The 19,529-nt window shown below is 54.6% G+C and overlaps 1 protein-coding gene across 3 annotated transcripts; it reads left to right on the top strand.

Moving 5' to 3' along the window:
- The first annotated feature begins 477 nt into the window (after positions 1-477).
- On the top strand, positions 478-17,015 carry DRC5 (dynein regulatory complex subunit 5). 3 transcript variants are annotated; one of them, XM_040473667.1, is made up of 5 exons: positions 478-967; positions 9,726-10,098; positions 11,071-11,639; positions 14,469-14,918; positions 16,806-17,015. In XM_040473667.1, the coding sequence occupies exons 2-5, from the start codon at positions 9,813-9,815 to the stop codon at positions 17,013-17,015; spliced, it is 1,515 nt and encodes a 504-aa protein (XP_040329601.1). In that variant the 5' UTR covers positions 478-967; positions 9,726-9,812. The 3 variants fall into 3 exon arrangements, with proteins under 3 accessions (XP_040329601.1, XP_040329600.1, XP_040329602.1); XM_040473666.1 differs by having other exon boundaries at positions 478-972; XM_040473668.1 differs by lacking the exon at positions 478-967 and adding an exon at positions 979-1,154.
- The last annotated feature ends 2,514 nt before the right edge of the window (positions 17,016-19,529 follow it).

Below are 19,529 nucleotides of genomic sequence, written 5' to 3'. Positions count from 1 at the left end.
AATTATTAGCGCAGAGCGCTGCTTCCTGCATGATCTCTCATTCTAATTGCGGCCCTGGTGAGAGGGCTTGCAAAGGACCGGTTCCTGCCCAGGATCCCGGGATTCCGCTGAGCTCTGACCGCTTTCAGCACTGCGGAGTGGCAAAGCTTTACCTCCGCCTCTCGTAGCCACCCTTCGGCGGTGCTCACTGAAGGCCCGGCTGTCTACGCGTGCACATCAGGGTGAGGGAGTCATGGCACGGTTTTATGATGGATTAACTGAGCTTCTAAGATGTTAACTTACCCATGGTAACACACTAGGAATCGTGACACCTGAAAGTCAAAGCTAAGCCACCTCCGTGTGAAACTTCCCACCATCCTGGTTGCCTTTCCCCTCCTGAAGGAGTTTTTCTTACTAGCCAGTCCCCTGAAGTTGGTCATTCCTGCCCATCAGAAGCACCACATCCTGTCACCCAGGGCTGGGGGGGGGGCAGGGAGAGGGGGCGGGGTGGCGATATAAAGTTTAGGACTGCGTGAAGGAGCGCTGTGGAGACCTGGAACCTTACTGTCTGGTGCCCTCCAGTAACCCCTGCTGGCGCCCTTCCACCTCCACATCTTCCAGGAGAGACTGCTGGTGCGTTTCCCGAACTGTCTTTCCACTCGCCACCCCGTGCCCCTATTTTCACACAAAAGGTACCAAGAAGGAACAGCACTACAGGAGCCCTGCCCTGGCCCCCACGCCTCATCTTACCCCCAAGAAAAGCCCACCTATTCCTAAACATGTCCCCCAGATGCACAGAGCACGCCCCACTGTCAGAGCGCCCACTACCCACTGTGCACCGCCGAGACTCGGCGCGCGGGCGGGTGTTCTCGCGCACATGCGCACCAGCCCTCGTGCCCGCCCCCTGGCGACACGGGGCGTCCCTAACGACCGGAGCCGGCCGCGCGGGGGGCCTGCAGGGAAGCGAGCACCCGGACACCGAGAGTGGGTGAGGTGAGCCCCAGAAGAGAGAACGCTCAACCCCGGGTCTCCCTTATGGGGCTGAACTCTCAAGCCAACCCCCACTCCCACCCAGCTGAGGTTGGCTTGACTCCGGGCGGGTCTGTACCCACAGGAAGCTCCCCACCCATTTGAAGCCTGACCCTTGCCCTCTCCGCTACAGTCACGGTCTGCGAGTAAGGGGGTGCGGGGGTGGGGGTGGGGCACCGCGAGAAGGAGGAAGGGGAAAGTGGGGCATCGGGCAGGCGGTGGAGGAGAGCAGTCCTGAGCTCCAGGCCGCAGTCGTCTCAGAAAGGTTGACCCCCATCCCAGCTCCTGCTGATTGCAGTCCCTCCTGCAGGTCCAGAAACTTCGGCACCTCCCTCCCTCCCTCCCACAGCATGGTTGGTTTCCCTTGGTTACCAAGGAGCTACCAGGGCCTCTGCACCCCAGGCAGGTTGGGGGAGGGACTCGCTGGCCTTTGGAGCTAAGCTTCCCTGCTGGGGTGTCTGAGCCCCAGGCAGGAGTGAGGGGTGGGGAGCGAATACTCTGGAGTCCTTTTTAAGACCACAGACCAAGTGGTCAGGAGTTGGGAGGAGGGCCAGGCCCGGGGATGTGAACAGTGTGCTGTCTCACTGGGGCCAACATCAAGCATGCTGGGCTGGGCTCTGTCAGAGAGACTGTTGTCCCTCTTTCGTGGTTTCACAGACTGGGAATTCCCAAGTAGGAATTTGGGAGTGATCAAACAGGGGGACAAAAGACATCAGGGGGAGTAAGACAAAGGGCCCATTCAGGGCCTGAGGATAGGTGCCAGGGGAGGGTTCTCCCTGGGGATCCTAAGGTGAAGGAGAAGCTAGCCAAGAAGGTAGAAGCAAGGTGGGGGAGGCGGCTGGAGGGGGCGGGGTGTAGCCCATCAGGCCAAGCCAGCCCAGAGGGTTGTGTCCCTGGGCATAGAGGTGCTTGGCGCCTCAGTCAAGAGGAAAGTAGGTGAGAACAAGGACCGGGGATGTGATGAGCAGGAAGGGGTGAGAGCTCCCCCCCAACCTCTTCAACTTTCCCATTTGGGCAACGGGAAGAAGCCTCTGCCCACGGTGATTATATTTAACTGGGGACTTGAGAAGAATGGAGAAGGTCTGGGACCTCTGAGGAGGAAACATGCCGGAGGCTCAGACTCTGAATCCTACCTAGGTCTGTGACAAGGGCCCTGCATGAGCCATGGGGCAGGAGAGCAGAGCTCCGCGGGATCTTCTGGGGTCCCCAGAAGGCCTCGTGCTGAAGGCCACAGGCGATGGCCCAGGTCTGTGGAAGGGCCCCGTGTCTGGCAGTGATTTAGGAGGTGAGGGAGCCTGGGCTGTTTAGGCCAGCATCCAAAGGGTGACCCCGGGCTTCACACTGGTGACATGACAAGAGATCATGAGCTGGAGAAAGCGGGAGGCCCGCTGGAAAAGCGCTGTGAACAACCAAGTCTGGGCGACTTAGGAAGGAACCTAAGTCCTTAGGAAGGACCATTGTTGGTCTGTGCTTTTGTGCCTGGAAGTGACAGACAGCTTTGGATGGAGAGCAGCTCAAACCTTAGCGTCTCCACTTACTAGCTGCGTGACGCTTTGCAGGTTACTTACACTTTCCAAGCCTGTGTCCTCATTTGTGCAAGGAGATAATAGTGTCATAATAACAATAATAATCCTCAATAGTAAATTTGAAGATTTGCTTTTTATTTTCATTTATTTTGAGAGAGAGAGAGCATGAGCAAGGGAGGGGCAGAGAGAGAGGGACAGAGAGATAATCGGGGCTGCACTGTCAGCACAGAGCCCGACGTGGGGCTCTGTCTCACGAACCGTGAGATCATGACCTGAGCCTAAACCAAAAGTCAAACGTTTAACCAACTGAACCACCCAGGTGCCCCTAAATTTAAAGACCTAATAAACATATGTAGGCAAGGCATGTAACATCTTCATCACAATATCTAACACATATTTTGAATGCTGGCTCTGGGCCCAGCATGACATGAAATGTCTCACCCACATCAGCTCCTTTAATCTTCTGGATAATCCTGGGAAGTGGATCCCATTAATTACCATCCCCATTTTACAGATAAAGAAATAGGGGGCTTAGTGGGGTGAAATGACTTGCCCAAGGTCTCACAGATGCTGGGGGGCAGAGTGGAGATTGGCCCTAAGGTAACGTAATGCCTGAGTCCTTAGCCAGCTGCTTCCTGCTGGGAGAGCTTTGAGAGGCCCAAACTCAATAAATCATAGCTGTGTGTAGGCAAGGATATAGTTCCCAGAACATTGACCACCAGGCGCAAGCCATCAAAAATGAGGATAAGCTGGCCAAGCTGGAGCATGTTGTCCCTTTATGTTGCTTGTGCTTGGGCGCATAGAGGGTGGACCCTAACACCTAACCCTCTGATTCTGGCCTGAGTGGGATTTCAGGACCCTGGACCCTGATAGTAAGGACACAGGGTGGGGACGTGGTTGGAAGAGGATTGGCCTTTCTGCAGGGACTGTGGTTCTGTGTTGGGTTAGGGTGATGCTGGCAAAACAGCCCAACAGGCCTGTAAGACAGGTGCCAGGAGATGAAAGGTCACTGGACATGTTCCCACTTTCCCCAGTCGAGCATAAGGTGTGCCTTAGATAGGGACACCAGGTGGTGGCACAAGAGGTGATCACCCCCTCGCCCCAACCTTCTCTCTGGAATGTCAGAAAAGATTCTTGCCCCGGAGAAGGATCAGACTCTTAAACCTGCTTCCAGTCTTCAAACTCTGGGATTCTCTGTTTGCCCCGAAGGTTCCCGAGGGGGACAAAGCTCCAGAAAGGAAAGTGACTGCCACTTCTGGGGCTGCCCTTCTTGGGCTCTTGGGAGCTGTCAGGATACCCCTGGGCCCCTAGCTAATGGGTGTCTATCCACCCCCCAGGCTTCCAGGAAAGATACCCGCAGCTGCAGACTGGTGATGCCTAGGCCAGACTAAGGTCACCCAGTGAGGTAGGTAGACTTGCCTCAGGTCTTCTGACTTACTCTCCTGTGGGCCCCTCCCCACCTTCCCCCCACTCAGTGGTGTGCCCTCCTTGCCCACCTTCCTAACTTGGCATTTTGGATCTGAAACTCGTTCACACTGAGATGTGGGGGGTTGATAAGTAGGTCAAGTTGCTGATGCCTGGAGAGATGAGAGGTGAGGCTGGAGGCCAGGGGTGGTCAGGATAGGAAGAGGCCCCAGGAGTTAGATGCCGAGCCCTGTGTATAATGAATCCAGGGCCTCTGGCCCTGATTCTCAGACACCCCATCGAACCATTTCATCTCCTGATTTAGGATTTCTTTCCATTTCATTCACCAAATTGTGAGCCGACCCAAATGGTTGGGACCCTTTGGTCACAAAGGGGCAGAAACCGAACTCAGCTTTAGCAAAAGGGACCTGTTAGAAAGGCTGCCAAAGAGGTCTCAGAACCAGAGGAAGTGCAGTTCTGGGGGCCTCGGGGTCTCAGACTGGGGACTGAAGGTACCGGGTGCTCTGTCCACCTCTCATTCCTGCTGGTCTCTCCCAGGCTTCATCCCCTCCTGCAGCAGGCAGGTTTCCACGCGAAGGCGAATAGCCTCCAGCAGCGGGGGATCAGTAGCCTTACGTCTTGGTCTACCTCCGCTGCTCCAACAAATCCCAAGAAGGACTCTGATTGGCTTGCATCAGGTGGCCACCCCTGAGCCAAGCACCCTGGCCAATATGGGGCACTCCTATTGGCCAGGATCTGTTCTCAGAAGGGGGTGGGGCAGCTCAGAACACCAGCTACCTCCTGTAGAGCAGACCCACCACGGGCCAGGGATTAGGGAGAAAAAGGAGTCCAGAACAGTCCCTGCACCTCAGGGAGCTCACAGTCTACCGTGGGTGTGGGGAGAGGGTGATCAATCAGGCCACTGAAGTGACACCAGCACAAGGTCTGATAGAGGGAGAGGGTACTTGGGGGGTGGGGACCAGAAAGGATGGAAGGCTTCAGAAAGGAAGTGGTAGGGAAACTCAGGCTCGAAAGATCAAGGACGCTCCGTTCCCCAGGCTGAGACAGTGGGAAAGGCGTTCCAGGCAGAGAGAGAACCGCTGGAGCAAAGGCTGGGCAGCGTGAACTAGCCTGCAGAGCTCCAGATGCAAAGCGAGCTTATTTCCAACAACATATCTGGTCACGGAGGGCCTTCTCCACTGAGCTGAGGAAGCCGGGCTGTGGCCAGTGGGCAGTGGCCAGCGAGTGGCGGTGGCAGCTGTGGGAAGGCTAGTGGTGAGGACCGCGCTGGCTGCCATCCCCAGGTGCTGGGCAGTTACCACCGGGATCCAGGCCGGCAGGGAGGCCCCGAGCTAAAGCAACAGCATTCAGGGAGGGGAGGGCCGCAGGGGTGGGAGGTAGAACTGGAGGGCGCCAACAGTAACCAGACATGGAGGGGCGGTGCCCCTGGCCAGGGGAAGGAGAGGCTTGGGGGAGGCTCTGAGTTCTCTGGGTGCAGACTCAGTTGGAGGGAGGTGAAAGGCAGCTGGTAGGCCTGAGTCTGGAACTCAGAGGAAAGGTAAGAGTTGCAACCATCTATAGGAGCCATGCAGGGTCGCAGGGAGGTGGGTAAGAGTGAGGGGAGTCTGCAATGGAGACCTCGAGAATGATCGGAGAGGCGGGAGGGGAGACGAGAGAGTGGCGGCCTCACAGTGGGGGAGAAGGGCAGGCAGGGGTCAGGTGTACCGCCTGCCAGGGAGGATCCCTGCTTTCTATCATCTTTTTTCTTTTTTTTTTAAGTTTGTATCTAAATTCCAATTCGCTAATATAGGATGGTTACCAGAGGGGAGGTGGATGGTTTACACAGGCGATGGGGAGCCAGGCGTGCACTGGCTGTGATGAGCACAGGGTGTGGTATGGAAGTGTCCCATCGCCACAGTGGGTACCTGAAGCTAATATTACACTGCGTGTTAATTAACCGGAATTGAAACGAAAACTTCTTCAACAAGAAAAGGGGCGCCTGGGTGGCTCAGTGAGTAGAGCATCTGACTCTTACTTTGGCTCAGGTCATGATCCCAGGGTCGTAGGATTGAGCCTCATGCTAAGCATGGAGCTCAAGATTCTCTCTCTCTCTCTCTCTCTCTCCCTCTCCCTCTGCCCCTCTCCCCCGCTTGTGCACTTCCTCTCTCTAAAAAAAAAAAAAAGAAGAAAGAATCCTCTGTGTCTAGTCATCATTTGCTTCCCCCAAATATTTTTGTAATATCTACTTTTTCAAAAATCAATTAAGTGAATATGATCAACTCCTACCTTATTGTATGAGGTTAATGGCTTCAACATTTGCCTTACAAATGACACCAGCCCTGGTGGTTTGGAGGTTTCTATGAAACATCACAGGACAAAAGGGGGTCTTTTTGATGCCAGCCCTGTACCTGGGGCACATGGAAGGATGCTTTGCCTCTTCCTTCTGTGTCGCGGCCGGCGCGACAAACACCGAGGTCAGGGTCCTGAGGGTAGGGGAATGCAAGAAAAAAAGAGAGAAGAGAAAGTTTGGGAACAGGAGGGTCCCCTGGGCTGATGGCCCAAGTGACGACTTTATTGTTGCTGTACACAATCTTTTATAACCAGACTCTTATGGGTTAGGTCATTCTAAGAATAAACAGGTTTCACATAATCGCTGCCCACCAAAACATTTAGTTCTGTGTTTCTTGTGCATTTTCTAGATGGGTCACAAGACCTTGTTGATAAGATTGCTAGCAAAACACAATTCCCATGTTTGTTTCTATCTGACTCGGGGTAGAAAAAGGAAGGTAGCATTACTGCCAACACCTGCAGACCACAGTCTTCAGGAATTAACTTTCTCAGCCTTGACAAGGCTTTCGTATGCCCTTGAAAGTGGGGGAATGGGAGGGGGAACCACCGGGTTGGCTGAGTCAACAGGGAACGTTGCTCGACCCGGTCTCAGCCTGGCGCCGGGGCCTGGCCCCCCACACTTCTGAAGAGGTGGCTCAGGGCGCTGGAACCCACCCTGGGGTGGGTCCTACAGTGTCACGCCCAGAGGTGGCTGCAGGCTCCAAACAGCAGCAAGAAAGATGAGGACCAGACTCAGGAAGAAATGTCAGGGCCTCAGACAGTGAGGCACCAGGCAGTGAAACCAGCGCCAGCCCGGCCCCAGGTGGGGTTTCCCCACATGTGGCCTCCCAGGAGGAAGGAGAGGGAACAGCCTGCCTGGGTGGTGAGGCCGGCAGTGTCGTGAGAAATACCTAGAGAGTCGGCTCCGGGGCAACACCGGCCAGAAACCCGGGCTCCCCCTGCCCAGCTGGATCCTGCTTTCTTGGGCCTGACCCGCAGGGTGTCTTGGGATTGCATCTGGGACCAAAGGGAATACGGAATGTTTTAGGCCAGAACTCTGGAGGGAACTTTTGGAGGGAGCCCCAGGAGCCCAGACGTGGAGCTGACAGGAGCAGGGCTGGCCTGTTGTCTCTTTTCTCCTGGTCTGCCAGGCCCCTCCATCCTTTCCAGCCCCAAACACCACCACTGCCACCTTGCCCTCCGCCTCTCCCCTGGAGATAGGGAAGGACCTTATCCAAGGATACCATCTCAGGTCGGCGCTCGAGAGGCAGGGTTCCCCTGTGTCCCCTGCCCAAGACCCTCCCCCTCCGTAGTGTCTTCATCCTCCACACGCCAACCCCCCCAAGTACTCTTTTCAAATATTATCTCAGAGGAATCTCCATGACCGCCTGCATAAGGAAAATATCATTATCCTGTTTTACAGATAAGGAAATGGAAACTCAGGTTAAGTATGTTGGCCAAGGTCACACAGCAAGTCACTGGCAAAGCCAGAAATGCAAAGTCATCTGGCACCTCTAAGCAGCATCCCCTCCCAGCCACACCCTCTGAGGGGCTATTAGTCAAATGCACCAGCTGGTTATTCCGCAGATCTGGACACAATCTGTTTGTGAACTTGCATTTGATTTGCATAAGGATTTCACAAATACAAAGATACCTTTCCTATGCTGCCCCTTGCCTCCTTCTCTGTCTCTGTCTCTCTCTGTCTTTCTCTCTCTCTCTCTCTCTCTCTCTCTCTCTCTCTCTCTCTCTCACACACACACACACACACACACACACACACACACACACACACACACACTCAGCCAGGCTCTTCCTCCTCCTTGAGATGCCTGGTGGACTGGGGAGTACCATCTGGTCCCCTCCATCTGTCAAGGACACCTTTGCTGGTTCAGAGTGTTCCTTCCCACTGGCCACGACACAGTACACCCGAGTCAGGGAGCAAATCTGAAGGGAAACAGCCCGGAGGAGGAGCTAGGTGCGAGCAGCCCCATTTCCGCCTGCAGTCTCAGGGCGAGGCCACCTGCAGCAAGGAGGCAGGAATGGACAAACTCGGAGGAGGGTCCCCAGCCCCAGATCCATCCTCTGTCTTCTGTCTTCAGCCCCAGATTTAGCTGCCTTTTCGCCTCCCACGCCTTCCCCGCTGCCGTCTGGAAAGCCGGGAGGCTGGGAGAACTAGGAAGACTGGATCAGGAGGTTGGGGGTGGGGTGTGGAGCCAGAGTCCTCGCAGAAGAAGCAGGGAAGGTACTGGCACCCTGGACAGAGCACGGGTCTGGTTCCCCCTTCCTTCCTCTCAGCCTACGCTATCCAAGACAGTAGCCAGTAGCCAGTAGCCACGTGTGGCTCTTGAGCCATCAGATTTGGAAGGCTTAGTATGAAAAACACGTATATAAAATATCTCATTAATAATTGTCATATTGATTACATATTCAGTGATAATATTTCGGACATATTGGGTTAAACATAAAATTAATTTCACCCATTTCTCTTTTTTTTTTTACAAGTTTATTTATTTATTTTTGATCAGGCAGTTGCTTTTCTGTGAAATACTTAACCCCAGGAGCTGTGGGGGTTTTTTTTTCAATTTTTTTCTTAATGTTTATTTATTTTTGAGAGACAGAGAAAGAGAACGAGCAGGGGAGGAACAGAGAGAAAGGGAGACACAGAATCTGAACCAGGCTCCAGGCTCTGAGCTGTCAGCACAAAGCCTGACACGGGGCTCGAACCCACGCACCGTGAGATCATGACCTGAGCTTCTGACTTTGGTTCAGGTCATGATTTCATGGTTTGTGAGTTCAAGCCCCACATCAGGCTTGCTGCTCTCAGTGCAGAGCCCTCTTCAGATCCTCTGTCTCCCTCTCTCTGCCCCCCCCCCCCCCGGCTTGCACTCTCTCAAAAATAAATTAAAACAAAATTTTTTTAAGTATGAACTTGATAGACTGAGTTGAAATCCACCCTTGTTATTTATAAGCTGTGTGACATGGGGCAAGTCAAGGAACCTCTCTGTTTCAGGTTCACAGCAGAAAACACAGGAAAAATATGAATGCCTATCCCCAAAAGGCTTTTGTGAGGATCAAATGAGTTAAGATGCCTAAAGAACTTTTTAAAAAAAGTGTCCAACATATATCAATTGCTTACAATTGTTGTGTAGGTATTATTATCCACAATGAGGGCCTGCTCCTTGCTGCAGACAGGATACTATGCCTCTTTGGATGCATTAATTTATTCACTTCTCCCCCTCCTCTTCCCGGTGACTGTTATCCTCACTTCATAGAGGAGCCACATGAGACTATAAGAGATTCAGTCACTCACCCAGAGCCACATAGCTAGTCGGCGGGATTTGTGCCTGGTTCTGCTCTACTCCAGAGATGGACCCTTAAGAACCACTCTGTGCTGCCCTCTTGCGAAATGCCCACCGAGGTCCTCCAGAGTTAACACCTCTACCCCTCCCCTCCCTCCAGGTTCCCATGGGCATCGAGGGCCTGCCGGTCTGAGAGCCTCCCCGTCACAAGGCCATCACCAAGGGGCCACCTGCGCCCACGCTGCCAATGCAGAGCATGCAGGCAACTCTAGGCACACCGACCTCGTCGGCCCTCAGCCGGTTCTCCACCTCCACCCAGGACAAGTCCTCCACTGCAGGTCAGACCTCCAGCACAGGCCCACAGCCCTCAAGGCCCTCCATCATCCCACCCCCTAGCAAGTCCAAGGGCTGGAGTACTGGGGCCGGTGGAGGTCGCATGCGCAGGATCATCGCTGAGGATCCTGAGTGGTCGCTGGCCATCGTGCCCCTCCTCACAGAGCTCTGCATTCAGCACATTGTCGAGAACTTCCAGAGTGAGTCTGTCCCTGCAGTTGGGCGGGGAGGGAAAGGCTCCGAGTGGGGCGGGGTGGGTGGGGACCTCCTGGAGGCGAGGCCTGAGCAGCTGGGGCCTGGGACAGCCCCTGCCCTCCCACACCGTGTCCTCATCCCCCACTCAACACTGCCCTTCCTTCCCAGGGCCAGAGCGACCAGATTCCCACCCGCACCGTTCCCTCCGTGTCTATGCCGTCCCCTCACCTTTCCCACTCTCTCCAGCAAAACCCAGCCCGAACCATATCTACTGAACTCCTCCTCCAGAAAGCCCTCCCTGGTTGACTATCCTCCACACTCTCCTTCCACAGCGTGTATAGGTTCTTAGTTTGTTCTGTACTCGATGCTCTGTAAACGTTCATCCTTTTAAAGATGAGTTGCCAGCCTCCCCTACTGGATGGGGAGCCCTCCGAGGACAGGGCCGTCATTCTATCTACAGCACCTATTGCCACCCGACCTACAATATTTTCGCTGGACTCTTTTACTGTCTGCCTCGTCTCCTAAGAGGGAGTGGCTTCCTCTGTTCTGTTCACTCTTGTATCCTCAGCACTTAGAACAGCGTCTGGTGCACAAGACATGCTCAGAAAGTTTTTTGTTTTGAAATGAACGAATCAAATCATTTTGGAGTCTGTGAACTCAGGATTATCTCCTCCGTCAGACTAGGTGATCACTGAGGGCCAGTCCTGAGATTCTGGCTCAGACTAGGGGCTCCCAGAAACCAGATACTAAGGCATCCAGGCTCAGGCAGGGAACACCCCGAAGTCAAGGGCTGTGTCTCCTCCCTCACACTGGGCATCCCTGACAGTAAAGGCTGTCTCCCTTCTCAGACTGGGGCTCCCCGAGGGCCGGGGAGGGTCTTCCGTTTCTTCAGGGCCCCCAGGTAGGCCCAGCCCCAGGGCACCGTGCGGTGGCGTCCCCCCACACGGTGACTCCTGCTTTCCTTCCTGTCCCCAAAGACAACCCTATCCTGCAGCAGCTGCTTCCGGAGCACAAGCAGAAGGTCCTGGACCACTTGTCACCCGACCTGCCGCTGGCTGTGACCGCCAACCTGATCGACGACGAGAGCTACTGGCGCCGCTGCTGCACGCAGCGCTGGCCCGTGTGCCACGTGGCCAAGCACGGCGGCAGCTGGAAGCGCTTGTTCTTCGAGCGGCACCTGGAGAACCTGCTAAAGCACTTCATCCCCAGCACCACGGACCCCGCGCTGATCCTCGACCTGCTGCCGCTCTGCAGGAACTATGTGCGCAGGCTCCGTGTGGATCAGTTCCTTCCGCCCATGAAGCTCCCGCCCCGACCCCGGAGCGGGGAACTGTCCGACTCCGGCAGCGAGGCAGAGGTGGAGGAGCCCGCCCCTGACCACTACCAACTGGGAGACCTGGTGGCCGGCCTGAGCCACCTGGAGGAGCTGGACCTGGTGTACGGGGTCAAGGACTGCGGCATGAACTTCGAGTGGAACCTCTTCCTCTTCACCTATCGCGACTGCCACTCCCTGGCGGCCACCATCAAGGCATGCCACACCCTCAAGGTACCTCCGGGCCTTCCCCCACCTCCCATTCTCTGCGCCTCTTGGATTCCCTCTCCTCTCCCCGTGTTCCTCCTCCTCCCCCATCGCCATCTTCCCCCTCCCATTTCCTTCTCATTCGCCGACCAAGTGTCCTTTTATGCACCGGCACCAAGCTGCGTTCTGCGGATGCAGAGATGAGCAAGGCACAGTCCTCCCAGCTCACTGGCCATTTATTCATCCGGGGAACAGCTGCACCCCAGGCCCTGTCCTAGGTGCTAAAGATTCGACAGTGAGCAAAATTATGCGTTTGTGCCCTCTGGAGCTAACAGTCTGGTGGGATAAAGGGCTCTAATCAGCAATCACGTAAACATACAATTACAACCAGGAGAGGATCGCTAGGTTTAGCAAATAAAAATACAGGACACCTGGTTAAATTTGAAATTCAAATACACAACGAATAATTTTTTAGTAAAGTAGGTCCCAAATATTCTGGTTGCAAGAGGGAAAGCCTGCCAAAAAGTCAGAGAAAGAGGGAAAGGGGGACGTGGCCTTGAGTCGCAGACACAAGGGAGGGGGTGTGTGTCAAGAAAAGGGGCAGGCAGCAATGGGGGGCGGGGGCGACGATGAGGACCAGATTTAGCAAACTCGGAGGTCACAGAGCTGGAACTGTCAGTGGAGTGCTAGGAACAGGGGCCAGATCGGAGTGACTTACAGAGAGAGTGGGAAGTGAGGAAACCGGATGGCTGTGATCAGCTTTTTCAAGAACTTGGCTGTGAAGGGGGTGAAGGGGAAATTGGTAATAGATGAAAGGTTTGAGTTTTCCTAAAAAGAAACTTGCTTGCATTTAAAACCAATGTGTGGGGGGGGGGGGGGGCCCCTGGGTGGCTCAGTCGGTTGGGCGTCTGACTTCAGCTCAGGTCATGATCTCACACTCCGTGAGTTCAAGTCCCACCCACATCGGGCTCTGTGCTGACAGCTCAGAGCCTGGAGCCTGCTTCGTTCGGATTCTGCATCTTCCTCTCTCTCTGCCCCTGCCCTGCGCTCTCTCTCTCTCTCTCAAAAATAATGAATAAACATTTTTAAAAAATTAAAAAAAATTTTCTAAAATAAAATAAAATAAAATGAAATGAAACCAATGTGGGGGCACCTGGGTGGCTCAGTCCGTTAAGTGTCTGACTGTTGATTTCAGCTTAGGTCATGATCTCACCATTTGTGAGATCGAGCCCCGCATCGGCTTCTGTGCTGAGCGTGGAGCCTAGTGGAGACACTCTCTCTCTCTCTCTCTCTCTCTCTCTCTCTCTCTCTCTCTTTCTGCCCCTCCCCAACTCGTTGTCTCAAAATAAATAAATAAATAAATAAATAAATAAATAAATAAATAAATAAATAACTCCAACGTAAAGCTCCATCCAATAGCAAGAAAGCAGTTGAGAAAGCCACAGGTTCATTGACCAAGGAAGGTTCCTGAGAAGGCAAGACGAGTGGAGTCGAGGACCGAGTGGGACGGTTGGCTCTGGGCAGAGGAGAGAGTGGATATGGTGGGTAGCAGTGGATTTGTGTTTGGTATTAGGAAAGCGATGGGTTCCCATTCAATGGCTGGGGAGGCGGGGGGAGACTTGCCTGTAGAGTGGCCCCCTGAAGGGTGAGGAGGCTGGAGAAGGTTGACATCGTTTTTACAGAGTACGAGAGAGTGTGTTGTCCGGAGAAACAGGGCTGAATTGGCACACGGCACGGAGGGTCGACTGGTGGCTCCAGCGCTACGAATCAGTCCTGTCATGTGACATTTCCACCCTGGCAGCTGCTCGGGCACAGGTACGCAGAAACTAGAGAGTGGGGTTGCTCCACGGTTGGAGCTTTGCCAGATAGGTGCAAGGAAGTGACGAGAGGGACGAGAGGCTCTAAGCTGGCTGAGAGGGATGTAGGGAACGCTGAGGACTGAAGGAGGGGGAGAGCGTGAAGAGGCCTCAAGGAAGAGGGAGGGGCGGGAGGGACTGGTGAGAAGGGAGGGGTTAGGGCCCCCATCTCCAGTATTCCTCATGCTAGTCCAACCTCTTTCTTTCATCTTTTCCTTCCATTCCCCCATTTCCCGTCTCTCACCCCGGTTCTTACCCTGGCACCTCCTTCCAAGAGTTCCTCTCCTTGCCATGGTAGATCTTAGCCAGCTGAAGCGGGCACGGCGAGGGGCTGGGACATCAAACAGACCTGGATTCAAACCTGCCTCTGGGGCTTGATCACTGCGTGGTTCTGGGCAAATGACGCATCCACCCTAAGCTATCATTTTCTTTTTTTTTTTTAACTATTTTTTTAAATGTTTATTTTTGAGAGAGAGAGTGAGACACAGTGTGAGTGGGGGAGGGGCCGAGAGAGAGGGAGACACAGAATCCGAAGCAGGCTCAAGGCTCTGAGCTGTCAGCACAGAGCCCGACGCGGGGCTCGAACTCACGAACCGTGAGCTCGTGACCTGAGCTGAAGCTCCGCTTAATCAGCGGAACCACCCAGGCGCCCCTTTCGTTTTCTATCTGTAACGTGGAAAGAACTCATGCTACCAGACTGGGATGCTGAGGGTTAGAGGTGATGGTCATGATACGCTCTACCAGCATGCACAGCACATGGTGATTTCTCCATAAATGGTCGGCTTTTTTGCTACTGACTGCCCACCCATTCTGCATTGCTCTGCCATGCGGGGGAGGCCTGCCCTGCCCAAGAGCCAGTCAGGGGGCCAACATCAGGTGGGCGGAACTTCAGCCCTCCCTGTGGCCCCCTCCTCTACCCACAGAAGGTAGGTAAGCAGGCAGGCAGGCAGGCAGATTATCCCTAACTGCCAGCGGCTGCGTGCCCTCTACCTGCCCACAGATCTTCAGGCTGACCCGGAGCAAGGTGGATGACGACAAGGCACGCGTCCTCATTCGCAGCCTCCTGGATCACCCAGCCCTTGAGGAGCTGGACCTGTCACACAACCTCGTTGGGGACCGGGGCGCGCGTGCCGTGGCCAAGCTGCTGAGCCACAGCCATTTGCGAGTGCTCAACCTGGCCAACAACCAGGTGCGCGTGCTTGGTGCCCAGTCGCTGGCTCACGCCCTAGCACACAACACCAACCTCATTTCCCTCAACCTGCGCCTCAACTGCATTGAGGATGAGGGCGGCCAGGCGCTCGCACACGCCTTGCAGACCAACAGGTGCCTCACAACACTGCACCTCGGGGGCAATGAGCTGTCTGAGCCCACCGCCACCCTCCTCTCCCAGGTGCTCGCTGTCAACACCACGCTCACCAGCATCAACCTGTCCTGCAACCACATGGGGCTGGTAAGCTGCACCTTCTGGGGCAGGCGGGGCCCAGGAGAGGCCCTGGGGCCTAGTGGGGGGGGGGGGCTGGGTGTGGCCTCCGACTGCCTCGGGATGCTTCCGGGATAGTTGCTAAGACCACAGACTTTCCTTGGTTCTAATCCCAGCTCTGCCATTCACTGGGCTAAATTACTTCACCTTTTGGGGCCTCCGTGTCCTCATCTGTAAAATCGGGATAATAATTGTATCTACGAAGTGTTGTTGCTGGGAGGAGTAAATGAGTTATCCTTGTAAATCAGGTAACATTGCAAAGCCCTGGCTAGGACATCAGCATCGCTAGCTGTTACTATTACTCAGGGTTTTATCCTATGCTAGGCACTGATGTCCTTTGGTGTCCTTTTTTTTTTTTTTTTAATTTTCTTTAACGTTTATTTATTTTTGAGAGACGGAGTATGAGTGAGGGAGGGGCCGAGAGAGGGGGAGACACAGAATCTGAAGCAGGCTCCAGGCTCTGAGCTGTCAGCACTGAGCCTGACCCGGGGCTCGAACCCAAAAACCGTGAGATCATGACCTGGGTTGAAGTCGGACACTTAACCGACTGAGCCACCCAGGCGCCCCTGTTCTGCCTCATTTTCTAAAAATGCATCCGTAACCCATTAAATTGACTTTGCAACACACTACTGGGTCACAACCATAGAAGTCTTTCACATAAAAGACCGCTACCAAACCTCTCCAGAAAAGCCTTGTTCACACACGCACTGTTTCCAGATGGGGTGCTTTTGGCTACAAGTAATAGAAAGCTGAACCAGGAAATGGCTTAAACAAGAGGACTGTTGGGGGCGCCTGGGTGGCTCAGTCGGTTAAGCGTCTGGCTCTTGGTTTCAGCTCAGGTCATGATCTCATGGTTTGTGAGTTCAAGCCCTGCATCAGACTCTGGGCTGACAGTGTGGAGACTGCTTGGGATACTCTCTCTCTCTCTCTCTCTCTCTCTCTCTCTCTCTCTCTCTCCCTCTCTGCCCCTCCCCTGCTTGCCCTCTCTCTCAAAATAAATAAATAAACTGAAAAACAAACAAACAAGAGGAACTTTATGTCCCATAATCAGAAGCCCCAGGGTAGGGGGTTCTGGAGTTGGTAAATTCAATGGCTTAGTGCCATTGTCTGCTCTGCCCATCCCGGCCACATGGCCATGTCCTGTCAGGTGCTTCTCTCATGGTCCCAGGATGGCTGCTGCACCTCACAAAGCGTCATGCTCAGAGACAGAAAAAGGGAGAGCACCCCTCTTGTTCCTTTTTCAGAGCGAGAAGAACCTTCCAGAAGCCACTCCCTCCAAACTTCCTCCTCACATGTCATCAGCCAGATCTGTCTCACATACCCATGGCTGGACCAGAGGAGTGGAATTACCATCATTGCCACAGAGCAATGTTTTTCAAACCATTAGGGTTGAAAAATCAATTTACTATGTCTTGAGCACCATTTTTTCTTACGGCAGAGAATGGGATAGGGTAGGATAACCTAGGACTGAACACAGTAAAGTGGTGCACAAATAGGTTAACCATTGTTTTGTGAAACTCTTATCCTAGTCACATCTTTTTTTGTTTTTTTAATTTTTTTTTTTTAGTTTATTTATTTATTTTGAGAGAAAGAGAGCACAAGCAGGGGAGGGGCAGCAAGAGGGAGAGACAGAATCCCAAGCAGGCTCGGCACCATCAGCACAGAGCCTGATGCGGGGCTCGAACTCATGCACTGTGAGATCGTGACCTGGGCCGAGATCAAGAGTCGGACGCTTACCCGACTGCACCACCCAGGCACCACTCGTCACATCTTTATATAGAGCGTGTAGGTGTGTGTGTGTGTGTGTGATCCTGGGTAGTAACATGAAATGACCCTTTCCCTGTACTCCTCTCTCAGGATGGCGGGAAGCAGCTCCTGGAAGGCATGTCAGACAACAGGACCCTCCTGGAGTTTGACTTGCGCCTGTCAGATGTAGCCCAGGAGAGCGAGTACCTCATTGGCCAGGCTCTCTGTGCCAACCGGGAAGCAGCCCGCCAGCGGGCCCCGAATCCCAGCTGCTTCCTGTCACCAATCACGGCCAAGGGCCCTGAGAACCCTGCAGGATAAGATGGGGGACAGGGCTGGGGCAGTGGCTGGAGCTGGGTCACTGCCCCAGTCCCATCCTTCATTTCATGCCTCTGTCGTGCCTGCTGTAGAGTGCCACACTGGTCTAGAGGGAGGAGAAAGGGGGAGAGCACGGATATCCTTAGGGTGAGTGATCGAGGGTCGTTTGGATAAAGATGTGAGGAAGAGGAGGGGTCTGGGATAGGGGGAGCGAAGGGGTATGAAGTGGGACCCATCTCCTATACCCAGGGCCAGGATATTACCAGACGCCCCGAAATGACCGACTTCTTCCGGGATTAGGGAAGGCAGAGAGGACTCTGAAGGCCTGTGCCAGCCCAGCCTGTCCCATGGAGGTCGCCCATCTCCCCGACCCTTCTCTTCTCTATTGAACAGATCCTTGACTTCTTGACCTTCAAACATGTCCAAGTGTGCACGTGCACAGTCTCTCTCTCTCTCTCTCTCTCTCTCTCTCTCTCTCTCTCTCACACACACACACACACACACACACACACACACACACACATTATATGGTCTCTCTCCCCTGGCTACCACAGAGCTTTGCCTGGCTCTTCCACCCTCAGCCCTGCAGATGCCACCTCCGTATTACTCGACCTGCCAAAGTGATCCCATTCTACAGGCCATGCCATCCACTAATACTACCCCCCCCCCACACACACACACCTCGGAAGGGGGAAACAGAGGTGACAGGAGGGGCTCAGACTCCCTGCCTCCCCTGCGAGCTTCTGCTGGAGGTGCCACACTGGGGAGGGAAGTCGGTGAGTCATCTGCAACTTTATTATCCACCAGTTTGATTTGTACAATCTTTGCGCTTGGAAATCCACGACAGAAAGGCCACAGTGTGATGCACCCAATTGACAGAGACCCGTCTTCTCCCTAGCCAGGCCCAGCCCACCCCTCAAGCCCTTGTCCCCGCGCACGTATGGAGCCTTCCGGGTGACCTCCATGAGTCTGCGACACTCCATGGCTGCCCACAGGAGTCATGTCGACCCACAGGGCCACCAGAGAACCTGAGAGAGTCAGGCTGAGCCCCCATCTCCCATCCTCCTCCCGCCGAGGGGCCCAGAGCCTCCAGCCTCGTGGTCTTTTCCAAAGGGTGGGCCATGGGCTGCAGCCACAGCCTAGGGGTGCCTGCGCGCTCCAGGGACTCCTTCCACCAAGCAGGCGCCAAGCCGAGCACCACAGGGGGCTTGGGAGTGACTGCACTTGTGTGCCTGTCTGGGCAACCTAGAGTCTGTTTGTGCCTGACACCCTCTGACAGTTCTGGAGTGCACACGTGTAGATGTGAGGGTGTGTGTGAGTGTGAGCATGTGTGTGTGTGTGTGTGTGTGTGTATGTGTGTACATAGCCACAGCTGCTAGCAGAGGTTCTAATTAGAGAAACAAGAACATTCAGTGTAAAGTTTAATTTTAGAGATTAATTAATTTTCTGGTTTTCGTTTTCCCTGGCAATCAATAAAGCTACCAAGAAAATAGACCAAAGAATTGGCTTCTCTCTAAGTCTGTGCGTGTGTGGGAGGTGAGGCTGTCTGCGTAAGAAGACCTAGGCAGAAATGGTCAATACAGGCAAAAATAATAATAGTGGGCCCCGGGGGGGGGGGGCCCCGCCCCCAGCTCAGGCTCTGTCTCAGGAACAGGCCTGAGGGAGAAGGAGCTGAGTTCTTTCCTCCTTGGAGCCGAGAAGTGGCCAGGCCGCCCAAGGGTATGACATCCAGGTGCCAAGAACTGGGGCCTGCGGCCACAGCTCCTACCACCTGTACCTCACAGATGTCTGTTCAGAGCAAAGAGCGGTGCTCCAACCTCCAGGCCCCCGAGGAGCACAGACTCAGGGCCCAGGCAGGTTCAGTGCTGGCAGGCAGCTGGCCCCTGCTGCCCAGGGAAACCTAGTGGACTGCTGTTCCCTCCTGCCCAAGCCTCCCCATCTCCTGCCTCCTCTGCCTTCCCACTCAGCCATCGCTACAGCAAAGTAAAGCTCAACCCCAGTGGGCCACGGGCCGTGGTGTCCCCACAATCTGTACCTCCCGAGTCCCCCAGGGAAGGGGGCAGGGGGAGCCAGAGGAGATGTTGCATAGGTGGAGGCCATGTCCTTGGCAGGTGTAGGCCTGGCTAGGCTGGAGGAAGATGGCAGAGGCTGAAGGAGGGGACGGAGGAGCTCTGATGGCTCGGGCAAAGCGAGGAGCATCAGGGGTGAACGATGGCGGCCGCCCAAGGGTTATCCTCTCCAGCCTGAAATGTGACCTCAATCCCTGGGCACTAAGTCTGCTGGGAAAACTTTGGCAGGAGAGTTGGGAGGGCAGGGGGTTGTACGCAGACATGCACACAGAAGCACATCAGGGAGGGAGTGGTGGCGGAGAGGAGGTGTCACAGCTTTAGGGAACAGGACGTGGGGCCAGCGCCCTTGGGTGGTGGCAGGATGCCCCTCTGGGCCCCACTGCAGGGCTTCAGCTCATGGGATAGGGGAGGACAGAGGGGTTGGGCAAGATTTAGAGAATTCCTGCCT

This window comes from Herpailurus yagouaroundi, unplaced genomic scaffold (assembly GCF_014898765.1).
Source record: "Herpailurus yagouaroundi ecotype Mexico unplaced genomic scaffold, PumYag 139, whole genome shotgun sequence".
NCBI classification, from domain to species: Eukaryota; Metazoa; Chordata; class Mammalia; order Carnivora; family Felidae; genus Herpailurus; species Herpailurus yagouaroundi.
Note: the sequence above shows the minus strand (reverse complement) of the source record. Positions and strands in the feature narration are given on the sequence as shown.

What these genes read in the sequence shown, in the direction of transcription:
- DRC5 (XM_040473667.1), top strand. Translation starts at nt 9,813, where the DNA reads ATGCAGAGCATGCAGGCAACTCTAGGCACACCGACCTCGTCGGCCCTC. An exon ending in CATTGTCGAGAACTTCCAGA is followed by an intron (nt 10,099 to 11,070) that starts GTGAGTCTGTCC and finishes CTGTCCCCAAAG; the next exon opens with ACAACCCTATCCTGCAGCAG. An exon ending in CCTGCAACCACATGGGGCTG is followed by an intron (nt 14,919 to 16,805) that starts GTAAGCTGCACC and finishes CTCCTCTCTCAG; the next exon opens with GATGGCGGGAAGCAGCTCCT.